General features: G+C 51.4%; 1 protein-coding gene across 1 annotated transcript; it reads left to right on the forward strand.

Moving 5' to 3' along the window:
• The first annotated feature begins 283 nt into the window (after positions 1–283).
• On the forward strand, positions 284–19,324 carry SIAH2 (siah E3 ubiquitin protein ligase 2). Its single transcript, XM_072792287.1, has 2 exons — positions 284–733; positions 17,727–19,324. The coding sequence occupies exons 1-2, from the start codon at positions 299–301 to the stop codon at positions 18,282–18,284; spliced, it is 993 nt and encodes a 330-aa protein (XP_072648388.1). The 5' UTR covers positions 284–298; the 3' UTR covers positions 18,285–19,324.
• Positions 19,325–20,092: the final 768 nt, after the last annotated feature.

The following is a 20,092-nucleotide window of genomic DNA, read 5'->3' on the forward strand; positions in this document are numbered from 1 at the left end:
CGGCGGAGGCGGAGGCGGCCCCGCGGGTCCCCGCGCGCCGGGCGGCCGCACACGTGTCCCGGCGTCACGTCCGCGCGCGCCCCCGGGGCCTGCGTCAGCGGCCGCTCGGAGCCGGGCCGGGAGCGGCGCGGCGCGGCGCGGCGCGGCGCGGGGGTCGGGCCGCCGCGGGGCCGGGGCGGGGGGCCGGGCCGGGGGCCGGGGCGGGGGCCGGGGCGGGGCGGGGGCGAGCAGCGGCGCCGGGAGCGCGGCGGCCCCGCGGAGGCAGGCGGCCGCAGCCCGATGGTGGCTCGGGAGCGCGATGAGCCGCCCGTCCTCCACCGGCCCCAGCGCTAGCAAGCCGTGCAGCAAGCCGCCGCCGCCCCAGCACGCCCCGTCCCCGGCTGCGCCCCCGGCCGCCGCCACCATCTCGGCCGCGGGCCCCGGCTCGGCCGCGGTGCCCGCCGCGGCGGCGGTGATCTCGGGCCCGGGCGGCGGCGGCGGCGGCGGCGGCGGCGGCGGCGGCGGGGCCGGCCCGGTGTCCCCGCAGCACCACGAGCTGACCTCGCTCTTCGAGTGCCCCGTGTGCTTCGACTATGTGCTGCCCCCCATCCTGCAGTGCCAGGCCGGGCACCTGGTCTGCAACCAATGCCGCCAGAAGCTGAGCTGCTGCCCGACGTGCAGGGGCGCCCTGACGCCCAGCATCAGGAACTTGGCTATGGAGAAGGTGGCCTCGGCGGTCCTGTTCCCCTGCAAGGTAAGCCCGGGCCCGCCCGCTCGGGCTCCAGAGCCACGCGGCACCCCTCTTACTTAAAGAAAGTGGGGGGGGGGTGCGGGGAGAAGAGACCGACCCACCGGTGCGTGCGCGCTCCCCTCCGCGAGCCCACCTGTCCACGCCGGGAGCACCTCCGAGGCCCGGGCTGAGGGGCGCGCGAGCCGTCGTTCCTGGAGGCGGCGCGGCTCTTGCCACCCGGGGACCCGGGGCCCCGCGGACGCGCGCCGGGTGCTCCGCAGGCCGGGGCTGCACGAGTGCAACTTGGACCTGGAAGCCGACGGGGGCGGGGGGCCTGGGGACGGAGCACCGAGGGACGGGCCCCCGAGGCCTCGCGCACCCCGCGCCCGCCCGACACGTGGGAGCCCTCGGGAGCGCAGCTAAAACCAGGGCGCCCGCAGCCTGCTCTCCTCCCGCAGCAGCGAGAAAACCCTGCAAGCCACGCCTCCCCCTCCCCTCGCCTCCCAGGGACCTGGGGAGAGATGGGTGTTCGCGCCGCGTGGGGCTGGCGACCCACGTCCGTGGGCAACGCAGCGGGGGGGACACGCGACAGCTGCTGCGCTTCTTCCGAGGCCACCGCCTGCTTTCGTTTTAAGAAAGTTACCGGGGCTCTTGCAAAAAAAAAAAAAAAAAAAAAAATGCAAACCACACTCCGAGTCTTAAGAAGAGTCAAGGGAGAGACCAGAGACCTCTCCCCCCACCCCTCCCCACCGCTGTTTGATTTCCCCGGATAGCTTCCCAGATTTTTTCCCTTTTCCTTTTCTAGCAACATTGAAGTACATTTTCAGAGCTGAACCTGAAGCCGTGGATGTCAGTGTGTGTCGGGAAGGTTCCTGCACACAAACAGTACACACACATTCTCCAGGCACAACTTGTACAAGTTGCTGTTCTGAAGTCGTCACGCGTGTTTTTCTGTGTCTGAAACGTGGCTCTTCTCACTGTACTTTGAAGGGCTGCATAGTGTTTCATGGTGCGGCCCCATCATAGCATCTGCTTACTTACGTCTCCCCCTTAAAAATCCTCAGGAGCAGCTCCAGAGACCCGTTTCCCTACAGTGCCTCATTAGAACTTAGAGCCAGACCAGAAAGTCCATTTTTGCAACTTAGAAATGGAAATAATGTCATTAATACTTTTGAGTTGGGGTTTTTTTTTTTTTTTCTTTTTTTTCTTTTTCTCTTTGTAAAAGTAACTGTTCGCCTCTTGGGCCATCTGAGCTGTCTTGCGTTTCTCCTTGATGCTGCTTATTTTTATAGGGCAAGAGCTTACTTTTAAATTAAAAATAATCCACCAGAGAGTTGAAGCTTGGGACTCGAGTCAGTAGAATGAGTGTTTTAATTTGGTCTGTGCCCTGCCACAAATCCAGTTTAAAATAGCATATTCAAATAAAGGTTTTGAAGCTGTGTTTGGGCTGTGGGTTTTCAGTTAACCTTAATATATCACTCTGCTTCCAGCCACTTCTCATATAATGCTAACTAATTCACCCAACCCAGTAGGTGTTTCTCATAAAATTTGGATGAAATATTTCTGTAATTTTTTAGGGTCATGAAGAAGGTGGCAGGCAGCCTAGTGATCGAGAGAGGATTTGGTGTTCGTTGACATCACAGGGGGCATTTGATGTTTGAGATACGTTGTGGGGGCTGCAGGGGGTGCCCCACAAGATTTCTGGGGAGCTGTCTTTTCAGCTGTTTTCCCAGACCTTCCGTGGCTAATAGAAGAAATGGCTTTAGGTGAACTGCAGTTCACAAAGGAACATTTGGTATCAGTCAGTATTCTAGAACTTATTTTTAAAGAAGCATATCTCCTAAGAGCATTGTGTTGCTCCCGAGAGGAAGGGAAGGAAACAGTTATGCTCCTTAAAGTGTGAAGTTTCACTTTCAGGATCTAGGGGTCCAGTTCCTATTGAAACATCTTTTCTCCTAATGTACCATATGCTAGTGAAACCCTTCTTGAAGAACAGTTCTCTTGGGACTCGGGGGTCCTCCGTGTTTCTGTACTTGTCAGTGACTTTCCAAGTCCCCGTTGCGTACGAAGGCAGGTGGGGAAAGCCATCACTTTGCAAGCTGAAATTAAAGAGTCAGCCATTCACCATTCCCCTACAGCCCAGGCGCCATACGGCCTGGAAAGTGATCTTGGGGTCCCTTCCGCGTGTGAGGTTTACAAGGCTGGAGGATGCCTGCCTCCACTTTGGTTGACCAGTAATCCGAACTACTGACGGCCCAGCTCAGCCTTTTAGTCCCCATGAACCCAACTTGGATGTGTGTTTACAGCAAGCACCAAAGATAGTGTCGGCTGAGGAGGGCCGAGGGAGGTAGCGAGTGCCAAGACCTGTGTCACACTTCAACAAAACAGGCCTGTGTCGCTAGCCCTCGGCTGGCTTGTGCTTGCTCCTGGAAATCAGAGGGACTGCCTTGTCACTGTCCCTCCCTGCTCTGAGTCTCTCCCACGTGGGCTGCCCCATGTGAGGAAAACAACGGTGGATGCAGTACCAGAGCCCAGGTCTCAAGGGTAGCACCGGGCTGCCACTGTTGGCTGAGAGACCACCTCTTGGGGACCTTGATTTCGTCACCTGTAAAGAGGGGACTGAACGGCTTGACTTCTAAGGACCTGTAGCTTCTAGAATACCATGAAAAGAAGGGCAGCTGTCTGGAATGGTTATAGGGTGCCCTCCGTGTGCGGAGGTCATCGTTTATTAGCGGGCCTTTCTTCTTTCCAGGTGAAGAAACAAGTGCCCCTAGAGAGATTCCCTGACTTGTCAAGATGAGTAGGCCAGGTCCTGAACCAGCACCCCAAAGGCTTGCCTCCTTTGTGCTACATAGGGATTTTGCAACTGACCCTTTACCTCAAGGCTCCAGATTGTAACTTACGGTTGACACCAGCTAACAAAACCATCTGATCGGAGGAGTTTACTAGCTCTGATGGGAATATCCCAGTGCGCTGATGGGAATATCCCAGTGCGACAACATACGTGTCCACTGTAACGTTCACTGCCAGGAATTCTGTGAGCTGTGTGGGAGGGAAAGGCCAGGGGGAGATAGCCTACAATCCTAATATCTGGGGGCAGTCATCACGGCTCTGGACTGCTCATGCTTCAGGTGGCCCGAAAGTGGATTTGTTGCCAAGTGGCTTCTTGCACAGGGATGGGGTCACTTAACAAAAGGCACGGATGCTGCAGGTGTCTTTGGCAGAAGGCACCACAGGCATCGTTAGCTCAGGTCTCCTTTGAAGAAAAGGATCTCTAGCAGCCTAGGGCTCTCTTCCACTTGTGATATTTTTAGTCCATTCTATGGCTTGCTCTACGCCCGAAAAGTTTTGACATCCTGTTCCCATATTGCAAACCCACCATCTCTCCGTGGCGTGTGGGTGTAGGGGGAGAAGTGAAGGTTGACACATTGGGGCCCCCACTCAACAGTGTATTTTATTTTAATATCAGCCAAGTATTTCTCTCCAAACTGTGGGGAACGCTAACCCACTCCAGCCCACTTACACTATGATACATTTTCTCTGCGTTTCTTGTTTTCCTTTGTTTTCTCTAAAACTTTCTAGTAGCGCATCTTCAAATAATTATTGAACAGGAAAGCCTCAGTCAGACAGTCTTCCTTGCATTTGGGTTGCTTTTGCTCAGCTCTGGATGATTGGCAGGGGTGGCAGTGTGGATGTAGCCTGCTAGACCTTGGGATTTTTTTTTTTTCCGAGAAAAGCCAGAAATCTGAATTTTTAAAATGCTAAATATCTCAATTTTCTTAACATTGGCATTGAATTCATATTTAAAGCCAGAACTCACAGGCCAAACCAGCCACGTCTGGAGACTAAATTCCAACTGCCAGTGTGCACCTTCTGACCTGGTTGTCTTTTAGAAAGCATTTACTGAGCCCTGGAAGTTCTCATTTTACTCTTACCGCACATGGACTTTGGAATTCTGAGAGGTCCCAACTGGACAGGATTTTATAGCTTATTTTCATCTATATTTTGCCAAGAGAATATTCTGTTCTGGCCCCTGGGGAAACCTGAACTGTTGTCCTAGTGACTGGATGTTTGACTTTCAACAGGTCAGTTTATTTCTTTGGACTCGGGTGTCTTTAAGAGAAAGAGTTGCACTAAATCATTATGTCAAGCATCTTTGGGGCGCCTGGGTGGCTCAACTAGTTAAGCGTCTGCCTTTGGCTCAGGTCAGGATCCCATGCTCCTGGGAGGATCAAGCCCTCAGTCCTGCTCCCTGCTTACCAGGGCATCTGCTTCTCCCTCTCCCTCTGCCCCTCCCCACCATTATTGTGTGCTCTCTCTCTCTCTCTCTCTCTCAAATAATCTTAAAAAAAAAATTTGGGGGGGGAGGATCCCTGGGTTGCTCAGCGGTTTGGCGCCTGCCTTTGGCCCAGGGCGTGATCTTGGAGTCCCGGGATCGAGTCCCACATCGGGCTCCCAGCGTGGAGCCTGCTTTTCCCTTCTCCTGTGTCTCTGCCTCTTTCTCTCTCTCTCTATGTCTATCATAAATAAATAAATAAATCTTTTTAAAAAAAATTTTTTTAAAAGAATCTTTTTGTGCCCTAAAATTCCAGAATCTAATAAACTGTCCCAGGGAAGAGAGCAGTAGGCAAGAGACAGACCTGGATTCCCATCCCGGCTGTGTGTGACCTCAGTCCAGTCACATACTCCCCTGAGCTTGCCTGTTCATCAGTTAAAAAACATGGAGATAATACCTAGCTGGTGGGTGCTCTGAGATCAGATTAGAGCTTTAAGTCTTTTGCTTCACCATTTCAAATGGAAGGTGGGTGTTATCAGGGTGGTTGCTAGGTGATGGGTGATCCGTCACCTAGAAGTCTGAGGGGATACGCCAGTGTGCAGGAACCATTTCGGAGATCTTTTCTTCATCTAAAAAGTTCCCCTGAGACAAGGACCAGCTCCTCTGGACATTGCCCTTGCAGTCTTCACTGCCGCCCAGGGTTGGGACAGGTTTACTCACGAAAGCCTGCGTTGGCAAGCCAGGTACATGGACAGTGAGGCTCAAGATTTTTCGAGAACACAGTTGACAGAGGTTTTTCGGTATAAAATTAAGAACAGAAACACTGGAACGCTCTGTTGGACACTAAAATCTAATGCTGACTCTACACGGAGTTGGCCACCACCTCCTAGGACTAGGAGTAAATCATTGTTACTCAAGGTTGACCTTTGGTACAACCAGAAGGGGGGAGGGGAGAGCCAACAGGTGCAGCAGGTCTGGCCTAGAAAATCCCCAACCTGAGATTAGCTTCCGCTCTGCCGTTCTGTGTCAGATCCCTTTTCCTGAAGCTCCATACAAAGTGCCCTAACCAGAGGACCACGGGGAGCCCTTCTCATAAAATGTCTTAAGAGCCAGACTTGTGCATCTGATGAAATTTGTGAACAGTGGCATTTCTCACTCAAACTCATAAGGCCCCGCTCCTTGAGAGGGGCACACGGTGTGGCCACACGTTTGCTAAAGTGAGTTCCCGGCGTTCAGGGCCCTTGTGTATCGCCGGCGACTTGCGCAGGACGTGATCGTACCCGGGGCATCAGAATGCGACCCCGCTCTGCACATCCTGCATGAGAAAATCAGAAAGCTAAACATTTTTCCTGATTAAATGTGTCTTTATATTAAACCTGAGGGTGGCCTCTCACAGGCTTCTAAGAGACACTGAAAATCCGCTAGCAGAATTGCATCAGCTTTACCCCAAATGCCCATCTAGCTCCTCATTCTTTTTTTTTTTTTTTTAATTGAGAAACTGTTCTCGTTTCCAGTTTCTGCAGTGATTTTTAGACTCTATGGTGTCTGTGAGGAAGGTCACCCTCCCTCCCAGTTTTCAGCCACAGACACTGTAGAGGGATGAAAGCTACACCTGTGTTAAATGTGTGGGCCTGGGCCCCGTTTTAAAACTTGGAATCAACAAAGGTAGTGTCTTTGGGTTACTCCTTCCCCAGGCTCCCTCTTCCTCCAGTAGTTTGGAGGGAGGCCCTGTTCGAACCTTCTAGTCCAGACGCCTGCTCCAACCCTACCTCTCCAGACTCTCAGTGGCTCCTTGGTAAAATGGGATACCGACTGGGTTGCTGTGAGGATGGAGCATGGTAATAATTCATGCGAAGCGCCTAGCACTGCCCCAGCACAGAAGAAACACTAAATAAATGTGCACAGTTAGAAGCTAGCAGAAAACAAGTGGCCAGTGTCTAAGGTCAGTCCAGGCATAAACTTGAAAAAGAAGGAAAAGAATCTGTTTTCTCCCACAGATTCCCCCACTGAGCTTCTCACTGAGGTTTTTATACACCTGGACGCATTGGCCCTGCCATTGGTTTTTCAGCGACAAGACTTCTCTTTTCATTTCTTTACTGCCTTTAGAAGAGAAAGCCTGGTTAGATTAGGCAGTGTTTTTTAATATGCATATTTTATTTTAAACATTAGAAAATATGGGGATTTTTTTTTTCAAAGTAGGCTCCATACCCAGCGTGGAGCCCAATGTGGGGCTTGAACTCATGGCCCTGAGATCAAGACCTGAGCTGAGATCCAGAGTTGGACTCAACCGACTGAGCCACCCAGAAGCCCTTGTAAAATATGTTTTTAAAAGTCATGATCATTATTTTTAAATGTAGGATATATATATATATATATATATATATATATATATATATATATATGAAATTAAAATCTCTTACAGTCCTCTCACCTGGAAAAAGCCATGACACAAACTTAACCTCTACATCAATGGAGTTTCACAGTCGAAGAAAAGTAGGTAAGATAGGAAACCACACACTATTTCATAGCATATTTTTTCATCTAACACATAGTGACTGCTTTTCACCATTGCTAAGTAGCCTCGAAGGTCGTGTTTAATGACTGCGTAGTATTACAACAGTACTAGGGTTACCTAACCAAGCTCCCATTTGTGGTTGTTTAAATCATTCTATTTCCTTACTGTTAAAAAAATTTAGTTTTTGAAGTACTGCTGTAATAATGCTCGTGCATAAGAAAGTAATTATTTCCTAATGATAACTTCTTAGAAGTTGGATGGTGGGGCCAAAGGGCATGTGGAGAAATCAAAAAGCTTTTGATAGCAGAGTCAGATTGCGTTCTCACTTGAAATCCTTCACAATTGAGCCACACCTGGGTGGCTCCGTGGTTGGGCATCTGCCTTAGGCTCAGGTCGTGATCCCGGGGTCCTGGGATCGAGTCCCGCATCGGGCTCCCCGCAGGGAGCCTGCTTCTCCCTCTGCCTGGGTCTCTGTGCCTCTCATGAATAAATAAATAAAATCTTAAAAAAAAAAAGATCCTTCACAACTGAGTACCCATCTCTCTCCAGCATCCCCTACAGTGGGTGTTAATCCTTTTGCTTTTCTTAATGCTACTGCCTCCCTTTTCTCCCTGGGGTAACCTCAGGCCAGAGCTGGCTCCTCTTGATTACCTACTAACTTTTCATCATATCTGCCCTTGCCTGGGAATCTCCTGTAGCCTGTCCCTCCTACACACCCTCTGCCCACCCAGTCATTACCTCACCCCCGACCTCCTCCTTCTGTAACTAAGTCCCACCGGGGAGACAGAGGTGCCAGCAGCACCCTTCTGAAGTAGTAAGAGCAGAGAGGAGTCTGGAGACCTTTACGCAGTGGTGGGGTCAGAGCTGCATTCTGAAGGACAAGCAGCAGGTTGCCAGTGAAGAAGGAAGGGATGGAGGATCCCCATGGGGTTACGTCGGGAGGCCAGAGGAGCTGCTTGTACAGACTGTTGTTTACCTTGTCTGAACTACATATATGATCTTGTTATTTTCCTAGTTACTTTGTAAAGAAAAACAGGCCACAGTATCCTCTCTGAGACATTTGCCCTAAGTCCTGCAGCCTGTAAGTCCAGGAGACAGAAGCTGCAGCATGGGCCTTGTATCACACACACGATGCCTCTTCCACCTCACGCTCCTGCCTTTTCCGCTCCCCGCTGCACCCCACTGAGGAGCAGTGATCCGCCTTTCCATTCCAAATTCACATACCGGCTTCTGGAGGGATGGCAGTGGAACCAGAAGGCCCCGCTTATTAGGACTGCCAGGTAAAAATACAGGATGCCCACTTAAATTTGAATTTCAGACACACAACTTTTGGTGTAATTTCAGACAATTTTTTTTTAGTGTAAGTATAACCCAAATACCGCCTGACACCTACTTGGGCATCTTGTATTTTTAGTTGCTAAAAATCTAGCACCTCTACCACTTAAGTTTCCTGGCGAATTCGATTGCTTTCGTTGAGAAATAAAGACTGTGGAAGGGACGTCACACTGTTCGAAGAGTGTCGGGACAGTCAGTGTGATTATGCAGCGGGAGCCTGGCCTAGAAGAGTAAGGACAGACTGAAAAAGTGGGCACGGTACTGGTGGTGTGGCGTAAAGCCTTCAACTCTGGCTCTTCCTGTAGGGTGGCTTTCTTTGCTTGAGCCTACGCTCCGGAGAGACCTTACAGACCTGGTTCTCCAGGACAGTGTGTGGTGGCCTGTTGACTCTGGCCGTGGTCAGATGAGAAGCATATTCAGTCAAAACTCAACCTTCGTTTACAGTGTCTAAGTTGGGGACACCTGGGTGGCTCAGCGGTTGAGCGTCTGCCTTTGGTTCAGGTCACAATCCCGGAGTCCCGGGATCGAGTCCCGCGTCAGGCTCCCTGCATGGAGTCTGCGTCTCCCTCTGCCTGTGTCTCTGCCTCTGTGTGTGTGTCTCTCATGAATGAATGAATAAAACCCTTAAAAGAAAATAAATTTTAAAAACTAATAAAGCGTCTAAGATGAAAAACAAACCCCTGCCAGCCCAAGGAGTCTTCATAAGGCCTCTCCCATAGCAGGTGTCCTCAGAAGACTGCACTAATATGGCACCAAAGTCTTCCAAAGAGACCTGTAGTAAAAGACCTGCCTGCAGCCCAGGGTTTGTCAGGGTTCTCTTGGGCAGAAGGAAGAATTTTTGAGCCCAAGATTGTTGTTGATGTTGTTGTTGTTTTTAAGATTTTACTTATTTATTCATGAGAGATACAGAGGCAGAGACACAGGCAGGGGGAGAAGCAGGCTCCCTGCAGGGAGCCTGATGCGGGACTCGATCCTGGGACCCCGGAATCATGACCTGAGCCAAAGGCAGACGCTCAACCACTGACCCACCCAGGCGCCCCAAGCTCAAGATTTTAATTAGAATTGCCTTCTCCAGAAGCAAGTTCATGAAGTCAGATGTCAGTATTTTCTTGGTCTCACCACCGTCCGATGGTGCGGGCACTGACCGGACGCTGGCTTCTCGTACTACTTTGGGGAGAGCTTCATGGCACCATTGGTGGAGAAGTCTCTCTTTGCACCTCCTCGTAGTGGAGATGAAGGATCCAGCACCTGGGTCACTGAGGATCCGCTAAGGTTCTTAGAGGAAGGCCGCCAGACGGATGCAGGCTGAGCATCACAGTGAAGGCACCAGAAGAGAGTTCACTTTGCCCTGTTGCCCGAGTGTGAACTTCATGAGAGTCCGGGGGTGAGATGTCTGTAGTTTTGTCGACCCGCCCAGAGCTGGTATGGGAGGCTCCATTCGTGTCACACACACACACACAAACACACACACACACACACACACGAGGTAGCTGAGCTCCAGCTGTATCCTGCAGTGGCCGTAAACCCATTATAAGCAAGAGGAGTACCTAGCTGTCCAAATGACAACAGTATCGTCGTCTCCCCATCTCTGTGAGGTTTCAGAGGGGCTTCAAACACACCCACCCCAAATAGTTTATGTAAATAAAACATGTGAGAAGCATTCATCAAAAATAGCAAACCCGTAGTGACTGAAGTCGAAAATAAACATTTTCCCTCGTGTGATCTCAAGGGCTTTTGAATTTTGAATTTATTTTTGAAATCTAAGGTCCATCGTAAGACTTTCGATTGAAGTAAAATTAACACAGTAAAAAGAACAGTCATCTTCTGCAGAGAGATCTAATATTTATTCATTTACCGACACGTATCAGGTGGGCGGGAAGCAGGCAATAAATCAGTAAATCAGTGAACGAAGTTAATAGACACCTAAGTACCTAGAAAATAACCTGGGATCATCATCCGCTGGTTCTGACAGATTATCACACTTTGAGGCACAAAGGAGCTAGTTGGAATTGCTAGAGGCCCTTTTAAAAAGTGATAAAGTCTAAGTTGAACCTGTGGCTAAAAGGTAAGTTGCAGCACGCTTCAGTTCTAGGTGAGGTTTAGCCCCGACCCCCATATGAGCCAGGTGTCGAGATGCTGAGAAGATAGAGCCCTCTACCACTAGTCCCCGAATGATCTGCGGATCATACATGAGGCAGTCGCCAGCTGAACCTCCTCTACCTCAGTGAGGTCACCTCCCCAGCAGTTAAAGGGGGTTACCTGTTGTAGGCAAAAGGGGGGCGCGGGTAGCTTCATTCCTGGAACCCCTTTCTGACCTGTCTGGAGCCCCAGAGAGGAGTATCCCTTGGACCATGAAGCACGGTGGATCCCGCAACTGCAGTGGCTTGAAACTGTACAGGCCGGGGCCACAGGTGTGTGAGACACCCAGACTTTTATAGGATCAAAGGAGCAAAGGAGGAAGCTTTGTCCTCTATGGGGACAGGAGGGAGGTCAAAGAAGTGTTGGTTCTTATAACAACCCATGTCGTCTTCATTGATAAATGTTATGGGTTCAGTAAGATGCATTCCAAGGGCTTCTAGTAAAAGACAAACTATTGACTGACCTTGCATTTACCTGTAGGTATGCAGTTAAACGTATATTCTCTTTATACAAGAAAAAAAAAAAGCCAGGTATGATAAAAAACTCAATTCGTGCCACCAACTCCCCCAAAAGAATCTCTGTCCCATAAAGGATAAATATGGGAACTCAGTCCCTGGATTCTTTAACACATTTTTATTTTTATTTTATATGATTTCAGATTTCCACAATAGTTGTAATAGTAATACAAAAATATTCGTATATGCCCTTTACCCAGAGTCACCAGCTGTTTCCTTTTTGCCCATTTGCTTTAGCATTAGCATTCTCTACTCAGACATACATTTATGTAGCCGTTCGCATGGAAATTGGAGGCGTCCTGCCCCTTTACCCCTAAAGGCTGCACTGTGTTTCTCCTAAGAACAAGGACGTCATCTTCTGTGATTATGGTCCAGTTACCAAAATCAGGAACGGTGACATGCGGTCGGTACTAGTATCTAATCCCAAGTCCATATCCCAACTTCAGTCGCTGCCCCCAATAATACCCCCTGTGGCAGCTTTGGTTCCCCAGTCCGGCGTCCCGCACTGCAGTTAGCCACATGGGTGCATTTTGTGATCACTACAGCTCATTGGATGCACAGAACAGCACAAGTTTGCTCGTGCTCACTCTCAGACAAGGTCATTTCTTGGATTTCATTCAAACGTTTATGAGCATCAACAACAAAATATTAAAAAAAAATATATTGATTGTGCTTTGTTTTTTCCTGAGACCCCCTCCTTTGAGGTGCCGGCAGGTATTTTGCTAACAGGCCTCGGTTTCCTTGGAGGTGTAAGCAGGCGAGGGCCCAGGGCGGTTACCCCACAGTCCCCGAGCGGGGACGTGCCTGTGGCCCAGAGCTCAGGGCCCCTCCACTGTAGGCGACTGTTGATGGTTGAAGCTCAGGAAATCGTTCTGGAATTGCATGGACTCACGTTTAATTAAATAGATTAAGTGACTTGTTCTAAAGCAGTCACGGGATCCATGACCTTCCCTAGCACCCCCGGCCAAGCAGGGTTATTGTGTCCATGTACTCATTCCGTAAACAAATACGATGTGACTGTGTGTACTAGGTAAATAACAGGTGTCTCGTGTTTTCTGATGCACCTCATCATATTTGTGTGCAAACGGGTTTCCGTGCCAAAAAAAAGGAAAAGCCCTACCTAACTTCAGCTCGGATACCACCTTCACACCCCGTGCCCAGGAAGAGGACTGGCACTGTCTTACCTCTTTCTACAAAGACTTAAAAACGAGGCACCAGGGCCCGCACTGCCTTGTGGCAGGCCGTGTTTGCACAAGACTTTTGAGCTGCCGCCGCAACCTGCAAAGTTTCTAAAGAGAAGTCAGAGATGGGGTTTCAACATTTGTTTCTCGTTCTGCTGGGTCATCTTCCCCCTGTCTCCATCGTCGTGAGCTTGGGCTTCTGTGTGTGCTTGGGTCTCTGTCCTCCTCCCCCAAGAGGTTTACTGACAGTAAAGTCCCACCACCACCACCACCCGCCCGGGGGAAAGGAGCCGCCCCTGCCCTGTGGAGGCACCGCATCTAGAGCCGTGCATGAGTCCCCAGGACACACAGGCGGCCCCCGGGCCGGGTCTCAGGACTCCCAAGTGCACACTAAGAACTGGGCGTCTGAAGGAAAGCAGGCGTCCTTTGAACCCTGCACATTTGGTAGGGCCAGCCTGAGCCAGAGTGAGAAAAGTGAAACCTCAGACCTTTCTTGCCAGGTACCAGGGAAGCTGGGAGGGCCTAACTGCTGGTTATTTATTTGTGAGGTGCTGCTCCTCATTCCTTGGGGAGAGGCACTTTCAGGGCTGTTTTTCTCCTTGCAATCGAAGGAAGAGTCAATGTTGGGACCTGCTCCCAGAAGCAGCCTGCCTGGGGACTGTGGGCTTTGTGTGTGGTGGCCTGGGGACTGCCGGTTAAGGCAGATGGAATTCTTCCTTTTACTTCAAGATAGGGATTCTTGGGCTCCTAAGCTATCACATACCGTGGAAGAGCACTGGAGGAGGAGCACCTAGGGGATTGCAGAGGGCTCTGCCCACAGTGTGGCCACGATTGGCCATGTAGCCGGGATGAGTCAGTCTGTAAAACGGGTAGAACGAGCACCCTAGCCTCCCTCCACGATCTGCAAGCCACCAAGTTCTAGTTGTGGGTCCCAGCTGGCGGCTGGCGTGCCCGAGCTGTCCTGGGCAGCACCCACTGGGCGGGGCAGCAACCAGCCTGACCGGCTTACTGGTGTGGGCCTCTCCTCACAGCTGTCATTGTGGCTGCCCAGCCAGGTTTTGTCATCCATCAAAATCAACCCCCGGGCCATTTTGCCCTTCCCCAGACACTTGGCCATGCCTGTGACATTTCTGGTTGTCACAATGGGGGAGGGGGAGATTGCTACTGGCATCTAGTGGGTAGAGGCCAGGGGTGCTGCTAAACACGGCCTCCCCCACAAGGAATTACGTGGTCTAAAACGTCAGTACAGCCATCCCCGCTTTTTGAACGTTCACTTGACATCACGTTGCTTTTACAAAGGACCTGTTTGTGGTAACCAAAGGAAATCCGAAGACTTCCACCACTACGAAAAACAGCAGGAAAGGAAAATAGCGTTCGGCCTCTCTTTTGCAGTGCGCATCCTGAACAACAGGAGTGGCCTCGCCAAGCTCCTTTCCTGGGACCTACCCCCAGCATCTCAGCATCAGGACTCCAAAGCTTTGAACTGCATCTGTGCGCATCTGTGCTTTATCTCGGTTGGTTTTGTACCTCCGTTAGCAAGGTGTGTCCGAGGATATCAGAAAAGCACGAGAGGTGGTTTTTTGGGACTAGGAAGGCTTGGAGACTTTTCCATACAAATTAATGGCCCTTGCTGCTTTGCTTTATGCCATTTTGTCTCATGAAGGGTTTCACAGTTCGGGGAGCAGGGAAGAGCTGTAGTGCCACTGATGAGAAACCCAGAAAATTAACTAAATTGTCCAGGCCCTGAGGGCACCTGGCCTTGCCTCCTCACTTGAGGTTTCATCCCCATGGTTTGCTCGCGGCCCCTCTTGGCAGGAACCACGGCAAGGGCAGGACGCGCCGCCGGTTCCCTTCTGTGTGTTCAGGGACGGAGCGTGGGCCGTTCTTGGGAACGCTTGGAGCTTGTCGGGGAAACGCAAGCCAGGGCTCGGTGCAACCTGGGTTTGCTGCTCAGAGGCACCTAGACGCTTCCCCCAGTGTCGGGGAATTCACAGACCCTGCACCCTCCCTCTGATCCCTGCAGGAGAGCCCCTGCCCCAGAGCGCTGCTGAGACTGTGACAAGCAGGAAGGGAGGCCTAGGAGTGCGTGTGTATATATATATATTATATACATATATATAATTTATATATTTTTATATATTTATAATATATAATATATTATATATTATATATATAATCTATATTTTTATATATTATATAAAGTGCACGCAAATTCAAAGTTTAGACCTTTTCTTTTTAGAGCTGGTCTCTCACCCGCTCATCATACAAGTGGCACCAGTGGCCACAAAGACACGCCCTCACCCACGATGGAAAACAGAAGGAATAGGTTGGCTTCAGAGTTCAGCTTGTTTGGGGAAAAAAAGCAGAAGCAGCACCTACCACTTAAAAAAAAAAAAAAAAAACAAATCCCTATTTAAGTTCACAGAGGCTGTAGCAAGACCTTTTTTTTTGTAAGGTCACTGTCCAGGCAGGTGCCAAGTAATGCCCTTCCTGTGTGTGTGGTTTGGGGGAGGGTCCCCGTTCTCTGTATGTGGCTCGTAAGGCAAAGCAACTGAGGATATAAATACTCCTGCCTGAGCCGCACATGAGGAAGGTCCCCGGTGGTGGCTGGAGGATAAATACCTGCGGAACATGCGGGGGCCTTGGCTGGGGGTGGGGGGGGGCGCAGGTGTACTTTCCCGGACCCTCTGCCCCAGCTCGGCGCGTCCCTGGAAGCGTTGGTGGGTGGCGGCAGGCAAAGCCCCATCTGAACCCCTCCCGTCCACAGGCCCGGGCGCTGTTTCAGCCTGGGACTCAGCCGGGCTCGGGGCTAAGTCTTGCTATTTTTATTGGGTGTAATGCAGGTTGATTTTGGTTTTTTGTTGTTTTTTTTGTTTTGTTTTGTTTTTTGTAACGCAGGTTTTTAAGCGAGGCACAGATGCCTCACCTTATCACCCGCAGAACCTCGAAGCTTCTGCGTTCCCAGCCACACTCGAGGCCTAAAACACAGTTAATAGGGATTTGGGTTTTTTTAGGGCCTTACTGTGAGGAACACGAAGTAGAAAATAGGGCTACATAAATGGGTTTCTCCTTCTGATTATGAAGGGTGTTTTTTTTTTTTTTTTTTATACCCATGCTTTTTTAAAATTAGGCCGTGGTTTAAGAAGATGAATACGCATTCCCCGTGGGCAAGGTACATACCAGGGAAGTATTTCTGGCAATTTCTATTGAAGGTAGTTATCATTTCCTTTCGGTGCGGGGGAGGAGCCAGCTGCCTTTCTTTGCCTGAGGACCCTCTTCTTCCTCGAGGGGACACTCCTCTCCCTTCTGTGCTCCCTGTCGGGGCCTGGAGCCCAGGGCCTCGAATGGAGCACGTGCTCCGGGCCTGCGTGTTGCCAGTGATGAATCCACCTGCGGAGATTGGAATTCTGACCGACTGATGGCTCGGGGAGGGGGTTATTCCCTGGGCAGGGTCCCCAAAACCAGATGTGAGGCTTTGTTTTGTTAACAAAGGGACACCGCAGCTTAGATGTGGGACCCGGGCCCCAGCCTCATTTGCTGTCCTCGTGTCTCAGCAAGGGCCGGGGGGACCCAGGCGAGGTAACCCGGACCATTGGCCTGCCGCTGCGAGCTCCGACTTCTCGACTCAGCCCATAAAAAGGTGATTCAGGTTCCCTTCTTCTTTACGACAGCACGGTTCTCCGGGCACGTGTCTACTTGCGGGCTGGTTCCCCAGCTGGCATCCAGGCACCGACACCGCGACGGTTGGGAGCAGGAGTCCGGTTCCTCGCGGTGTGCTCTTTTTTCCCAAGATCGGTGTGATCTGTTCATCAGGAATGTCACCCCAAGTGCAAGGGAGACCAAGGCCTTGTCCCTGCACCCCTAAGACAGCACTGGGGGGCTGACTATCAAAAACCTCTCCTGGGAGCCTCACCCTGGAACCCAGTGTAGTTCCCCTTCCCCCTGGACGTGTGGCGAGGGCCTGACATACCTGGCCAGGACGATGGGTGCGGGGACCCGTGGGGGTGTTCTGGGCCCCTTCTCATTTTAACCTCCACTGGCTAGAACCACACTAGCCCGCCCAGAGTCCCTTGGGGTTGCGGGGTTGAAAGGTGAAGGGAGTGAGGTAGCAACTTCTAGCAGCGTGGGGTTGTCCACGCGGGGGTGGCCTGGCCCGGCTGGTCCCTCCGGGCGGGAGCAGGGCCCGAAGGGCAGCCTTCCCACAGCCTGCCTGTCGCTCCCCCCTCTGAGCTAGGGACGGGGGCGGGGGCCGCCAAGAGGAACGACACTGTCTTCATCCTGGTGTTGGGGTGAAAACTAGTCCGGAGGGAGCATATCCCTTGCCCAACCATATGCCTAAGCCAGAGAGAGAGCACAGGCAGTCAGAGTGGCAGGCAGAGGGAGAGCGAGGAGCCCGATGCGGGGCTCGATCCCAGGACCCCGGAATCATGACCTGAGCTGACGGCGGACGCTTTACTGAGCCACCCAGGCCCCCCCTCCACCAGCCATTTTAAATCTTAAAAAATTCTTGGGGCAGCAGGGTGGCTCAGCAGTTGAGCATCTGCCTTTGGCTCGGGTCATGACCCCGGGGTCGCAGGATCGAGTCCCGCGTCGGGCTCCCTGCATGGAGCCTGCGTCTCCCTCTGCCTGTGTCTCTGCCTCTCTCTGTGTGTGTCTCTCATGAATAAATCTTTAAAAAAAAAAATCAAAATAAATTTTTAAAAATTCTTGACATTCACGGAAAATATGGGGGAGGCCCGAGTTTCCGGGGCTGGCTCTACAATCCCGTTTGAGGTGTCGGATAGCGAGAGCACTTTGGATCTTAGGTTCCCGGCGGTGTTGGAATGGGGGCGTGCGGTGCAGGAGGCCCCCGGTTGAGGACACCCCCAGATTTGGTGGATGGCAGTCCTGACGACGAATCCGGACCTCACACTTCTCCGTCTTACATGCTTAAGCCCCCTCAAGCGGAGAACTCAGCGTAGGCCCCGGCGACCTGAGGGGGTGACCCTCTCGGAGGCCGGCCCGGGGGAGTCTGCAGAAGGCCGCTGGCTCACCGTGTGTCTTTCCGTCCTTGCAGTATGCCACCACGGGCTGCTCCCTGACCCTGCACCACACGGAGAAGCCAGAGCACGAGGACATCTGTGAATACCGCCCCTACTCCTGCCCCTGCCCCGGCGCCTCGTGCAAGTGGCAGGGCTCCCTGGAGGCCGTCATGTCCCATCTCATGCACGCGCACAAGAGCATCACCACCCTCCAGGGGGAGGACATCGTCTTTCTGGCCACAGACATTAACCTGCCCGGGGCCGTCGACTGGGTGATGATGCAGTCGTGCTTTGGCCACCACTTCATGCTGGTGCTGGAGAAGCAGGAGAAGTACGAGGGCCACCAGCAGTTCTTCGCCATCGTGCTGCTCATCGGCACCCGCAAGCAGGCCGAGAACTTTGCCTACAGGCTGGAGCTGAACGGGAACCGGCGGAGACTGACCTGGGAGGCCACCCCGCGCTCCATCCACGACGGCGTGGCCGCGGCCATCCTGAACAGCGACTGCCTCGTGTTCGACACGGCCATCGCGCACCTGTTCGCGGATAACGGCAACCTGGGAATCAACGTGACCATCTCCACGTGTTGTCCGTGAGGCGCCGGGGTGATCTGGGCACGGCGCTCCATGGTGAATAAAGGTGTTTTGTTTTGTTTTCGTTTTTTTTTTTTTTTATAGATGTTCTAATTCACTGCGTCTTCACAAAATCGAGTGGCCCCCGTGTCCCGTTTGAGCAGCAGCTTCCCAGCGGGCCTCGGCCCAACGAAGTTCGTTAAACAGGGAGGAGTGGGGTTGGCCTCTTAGCCATTTGGAGTCTGTTCTGTGATCTAAAATCAACTTTATTATTACATCCTGTTCCCTTCCTGAACAGCACTTGACAGGTCGCTCAGGGCTCCCGTAGACCGGGGTGTTGGGAACTGGAGGCTCCCTCCTGCTGGACTCCCTCTGTTGGTCCCTCCAAGTTGACAAAAAGCACAGTGACTGTCGATAGAGTCCTTAACCTTACTTTTACCTTGTTTCTAGGGGGGTAGGAATTGTTTCAGTGCATTTTAAACCGTGTCTCTCAAACTGGGTGGCTAACCGGTGTGCGCAGAATCACCCGTAGTACTCCTCTTACGCCTGCACGTCTGGGGAGCCTGTGATGGTCACTGTCCTCAGGTGATTCTGTTCGACAATAAAGTTTGAGAATTACTGGCTTAAATTGTGGAAAGGGTCCAGATTTTAAAGGTGCTTTACGACTGCCCTCTACTGATACTGTTTGTCTTTCTACCATTTCATGCCCCCACCACCTACCACTACGCCCAGATTGAAACCAGAACTGCAGATCCCCATGAACACACTCCTGGGATTTGGTCACTCTCTTGTGTTTGGGGTGAATTGCCTAGGAAAGCGAATCGTATGGCCGTTGATAGTTGTCCCATGATTAGTTTTTGCTCATCACTAGTACAGATGACCTGTTTACACGTGGCTTCCCTCGGAGGCCACCCTTGACCGTAGATGGTGGGACAGACTAGATCAGTAGAGTTGGAAAAGCTTTATAACCAGTGTCATATGCTTGCTATTTAAAGGTATGTGTTGGATTGTTGTTTTTTGCCACATTCACTTTAGTTTTGTAATAAATATTTTCCAAAAATGAATATTGTGCTGCTTTTTCCCAGCTGAATGATGTTTGTTTGTTGGGCGCCTACTATGTGCAGGTGCCTGAAGCTTCCCCACCACCTTGGGCTTGGAGCCATACCTATTTCCACATGAAGAAACGGTCATTTGTCCAAGGTCGTGACACAGGTCTGTGTTCGAACTGGAGTCCACACTCACCTCCCTGAACCAGGCAGTGCCCTTGGTGCTGCTGGTCTCGTCCCTGGAGATGTTCTTTCACATGCCAGCACTTGTGGAAGAAGAGTATTTCTCCTGCTTTACAGAATCAGAAGGAAGAGGATTGGCTAGAGCTAATTTACTCTTGTCCTCTACCGAGAATTCTGGGTTTGAGCCAGGGTGACCCACCCTCTCAGTCCTGACCCTGAACTCTCAAAGGAATTCAGAATACTAGCCCCCTAGGCCTGAGGATCAAGGACTACTTAACTTAGCAGCCCCATGGCATTAGAGTAGCACCCGATGGAAGGGACGGCCTTGGAATTGGTTTTGGTTCTTTAGGTGAGATGCAGGGTTGATTTTTTTTATCCAGAATAGAGTTCTGGCAGTTAAGGAAGGTTCTAGAAAGTTTCACTCTACACAGCTCGGCCATAGACATTTCTGTAGCCACAAACATTTTCACTGCATAACTAATCGGCCATAGGGCAATTTTGCCATGGAAGACAAAACCCACAAAAAAACGAAAGTGGGACAGTCATTAAAAAGGACATAATGAAACATGAAAAGTGACAAAATTTAAAAGACTTTATTGTGGA

This window comes from Canis lupus, chromosome 22 (genome assembly GCF_048164855.1).
Source record: "Canis lupus baileyi chromosome 22, mCanLup2.hap1, whole genome shotgun sequence".
Classification (NCBI taxonomy): Eukaryota; Metazoa; Chordata; class Mammalia; order Carnivora; family Canidae; genus Canis; species Canis lupus.

Excerpts from the sequence above, each read along its gene's own strand:
- SIAH2 (XM_072792287.1), top strand. The coding sequence starts at position 299 with ATGAGCCGCCCGTCCTCCACCGGCCCCAGCGCTAGCAAGCCGTGCAGC. Across the intron at positions 734-17,726 it reads CGGTCCTGTTCCCCTGCAAG|TATGCCACCACGGGCTGCTC; the intron begins GTAAGCCCGGGC and ends CCGTCCTTGCAG.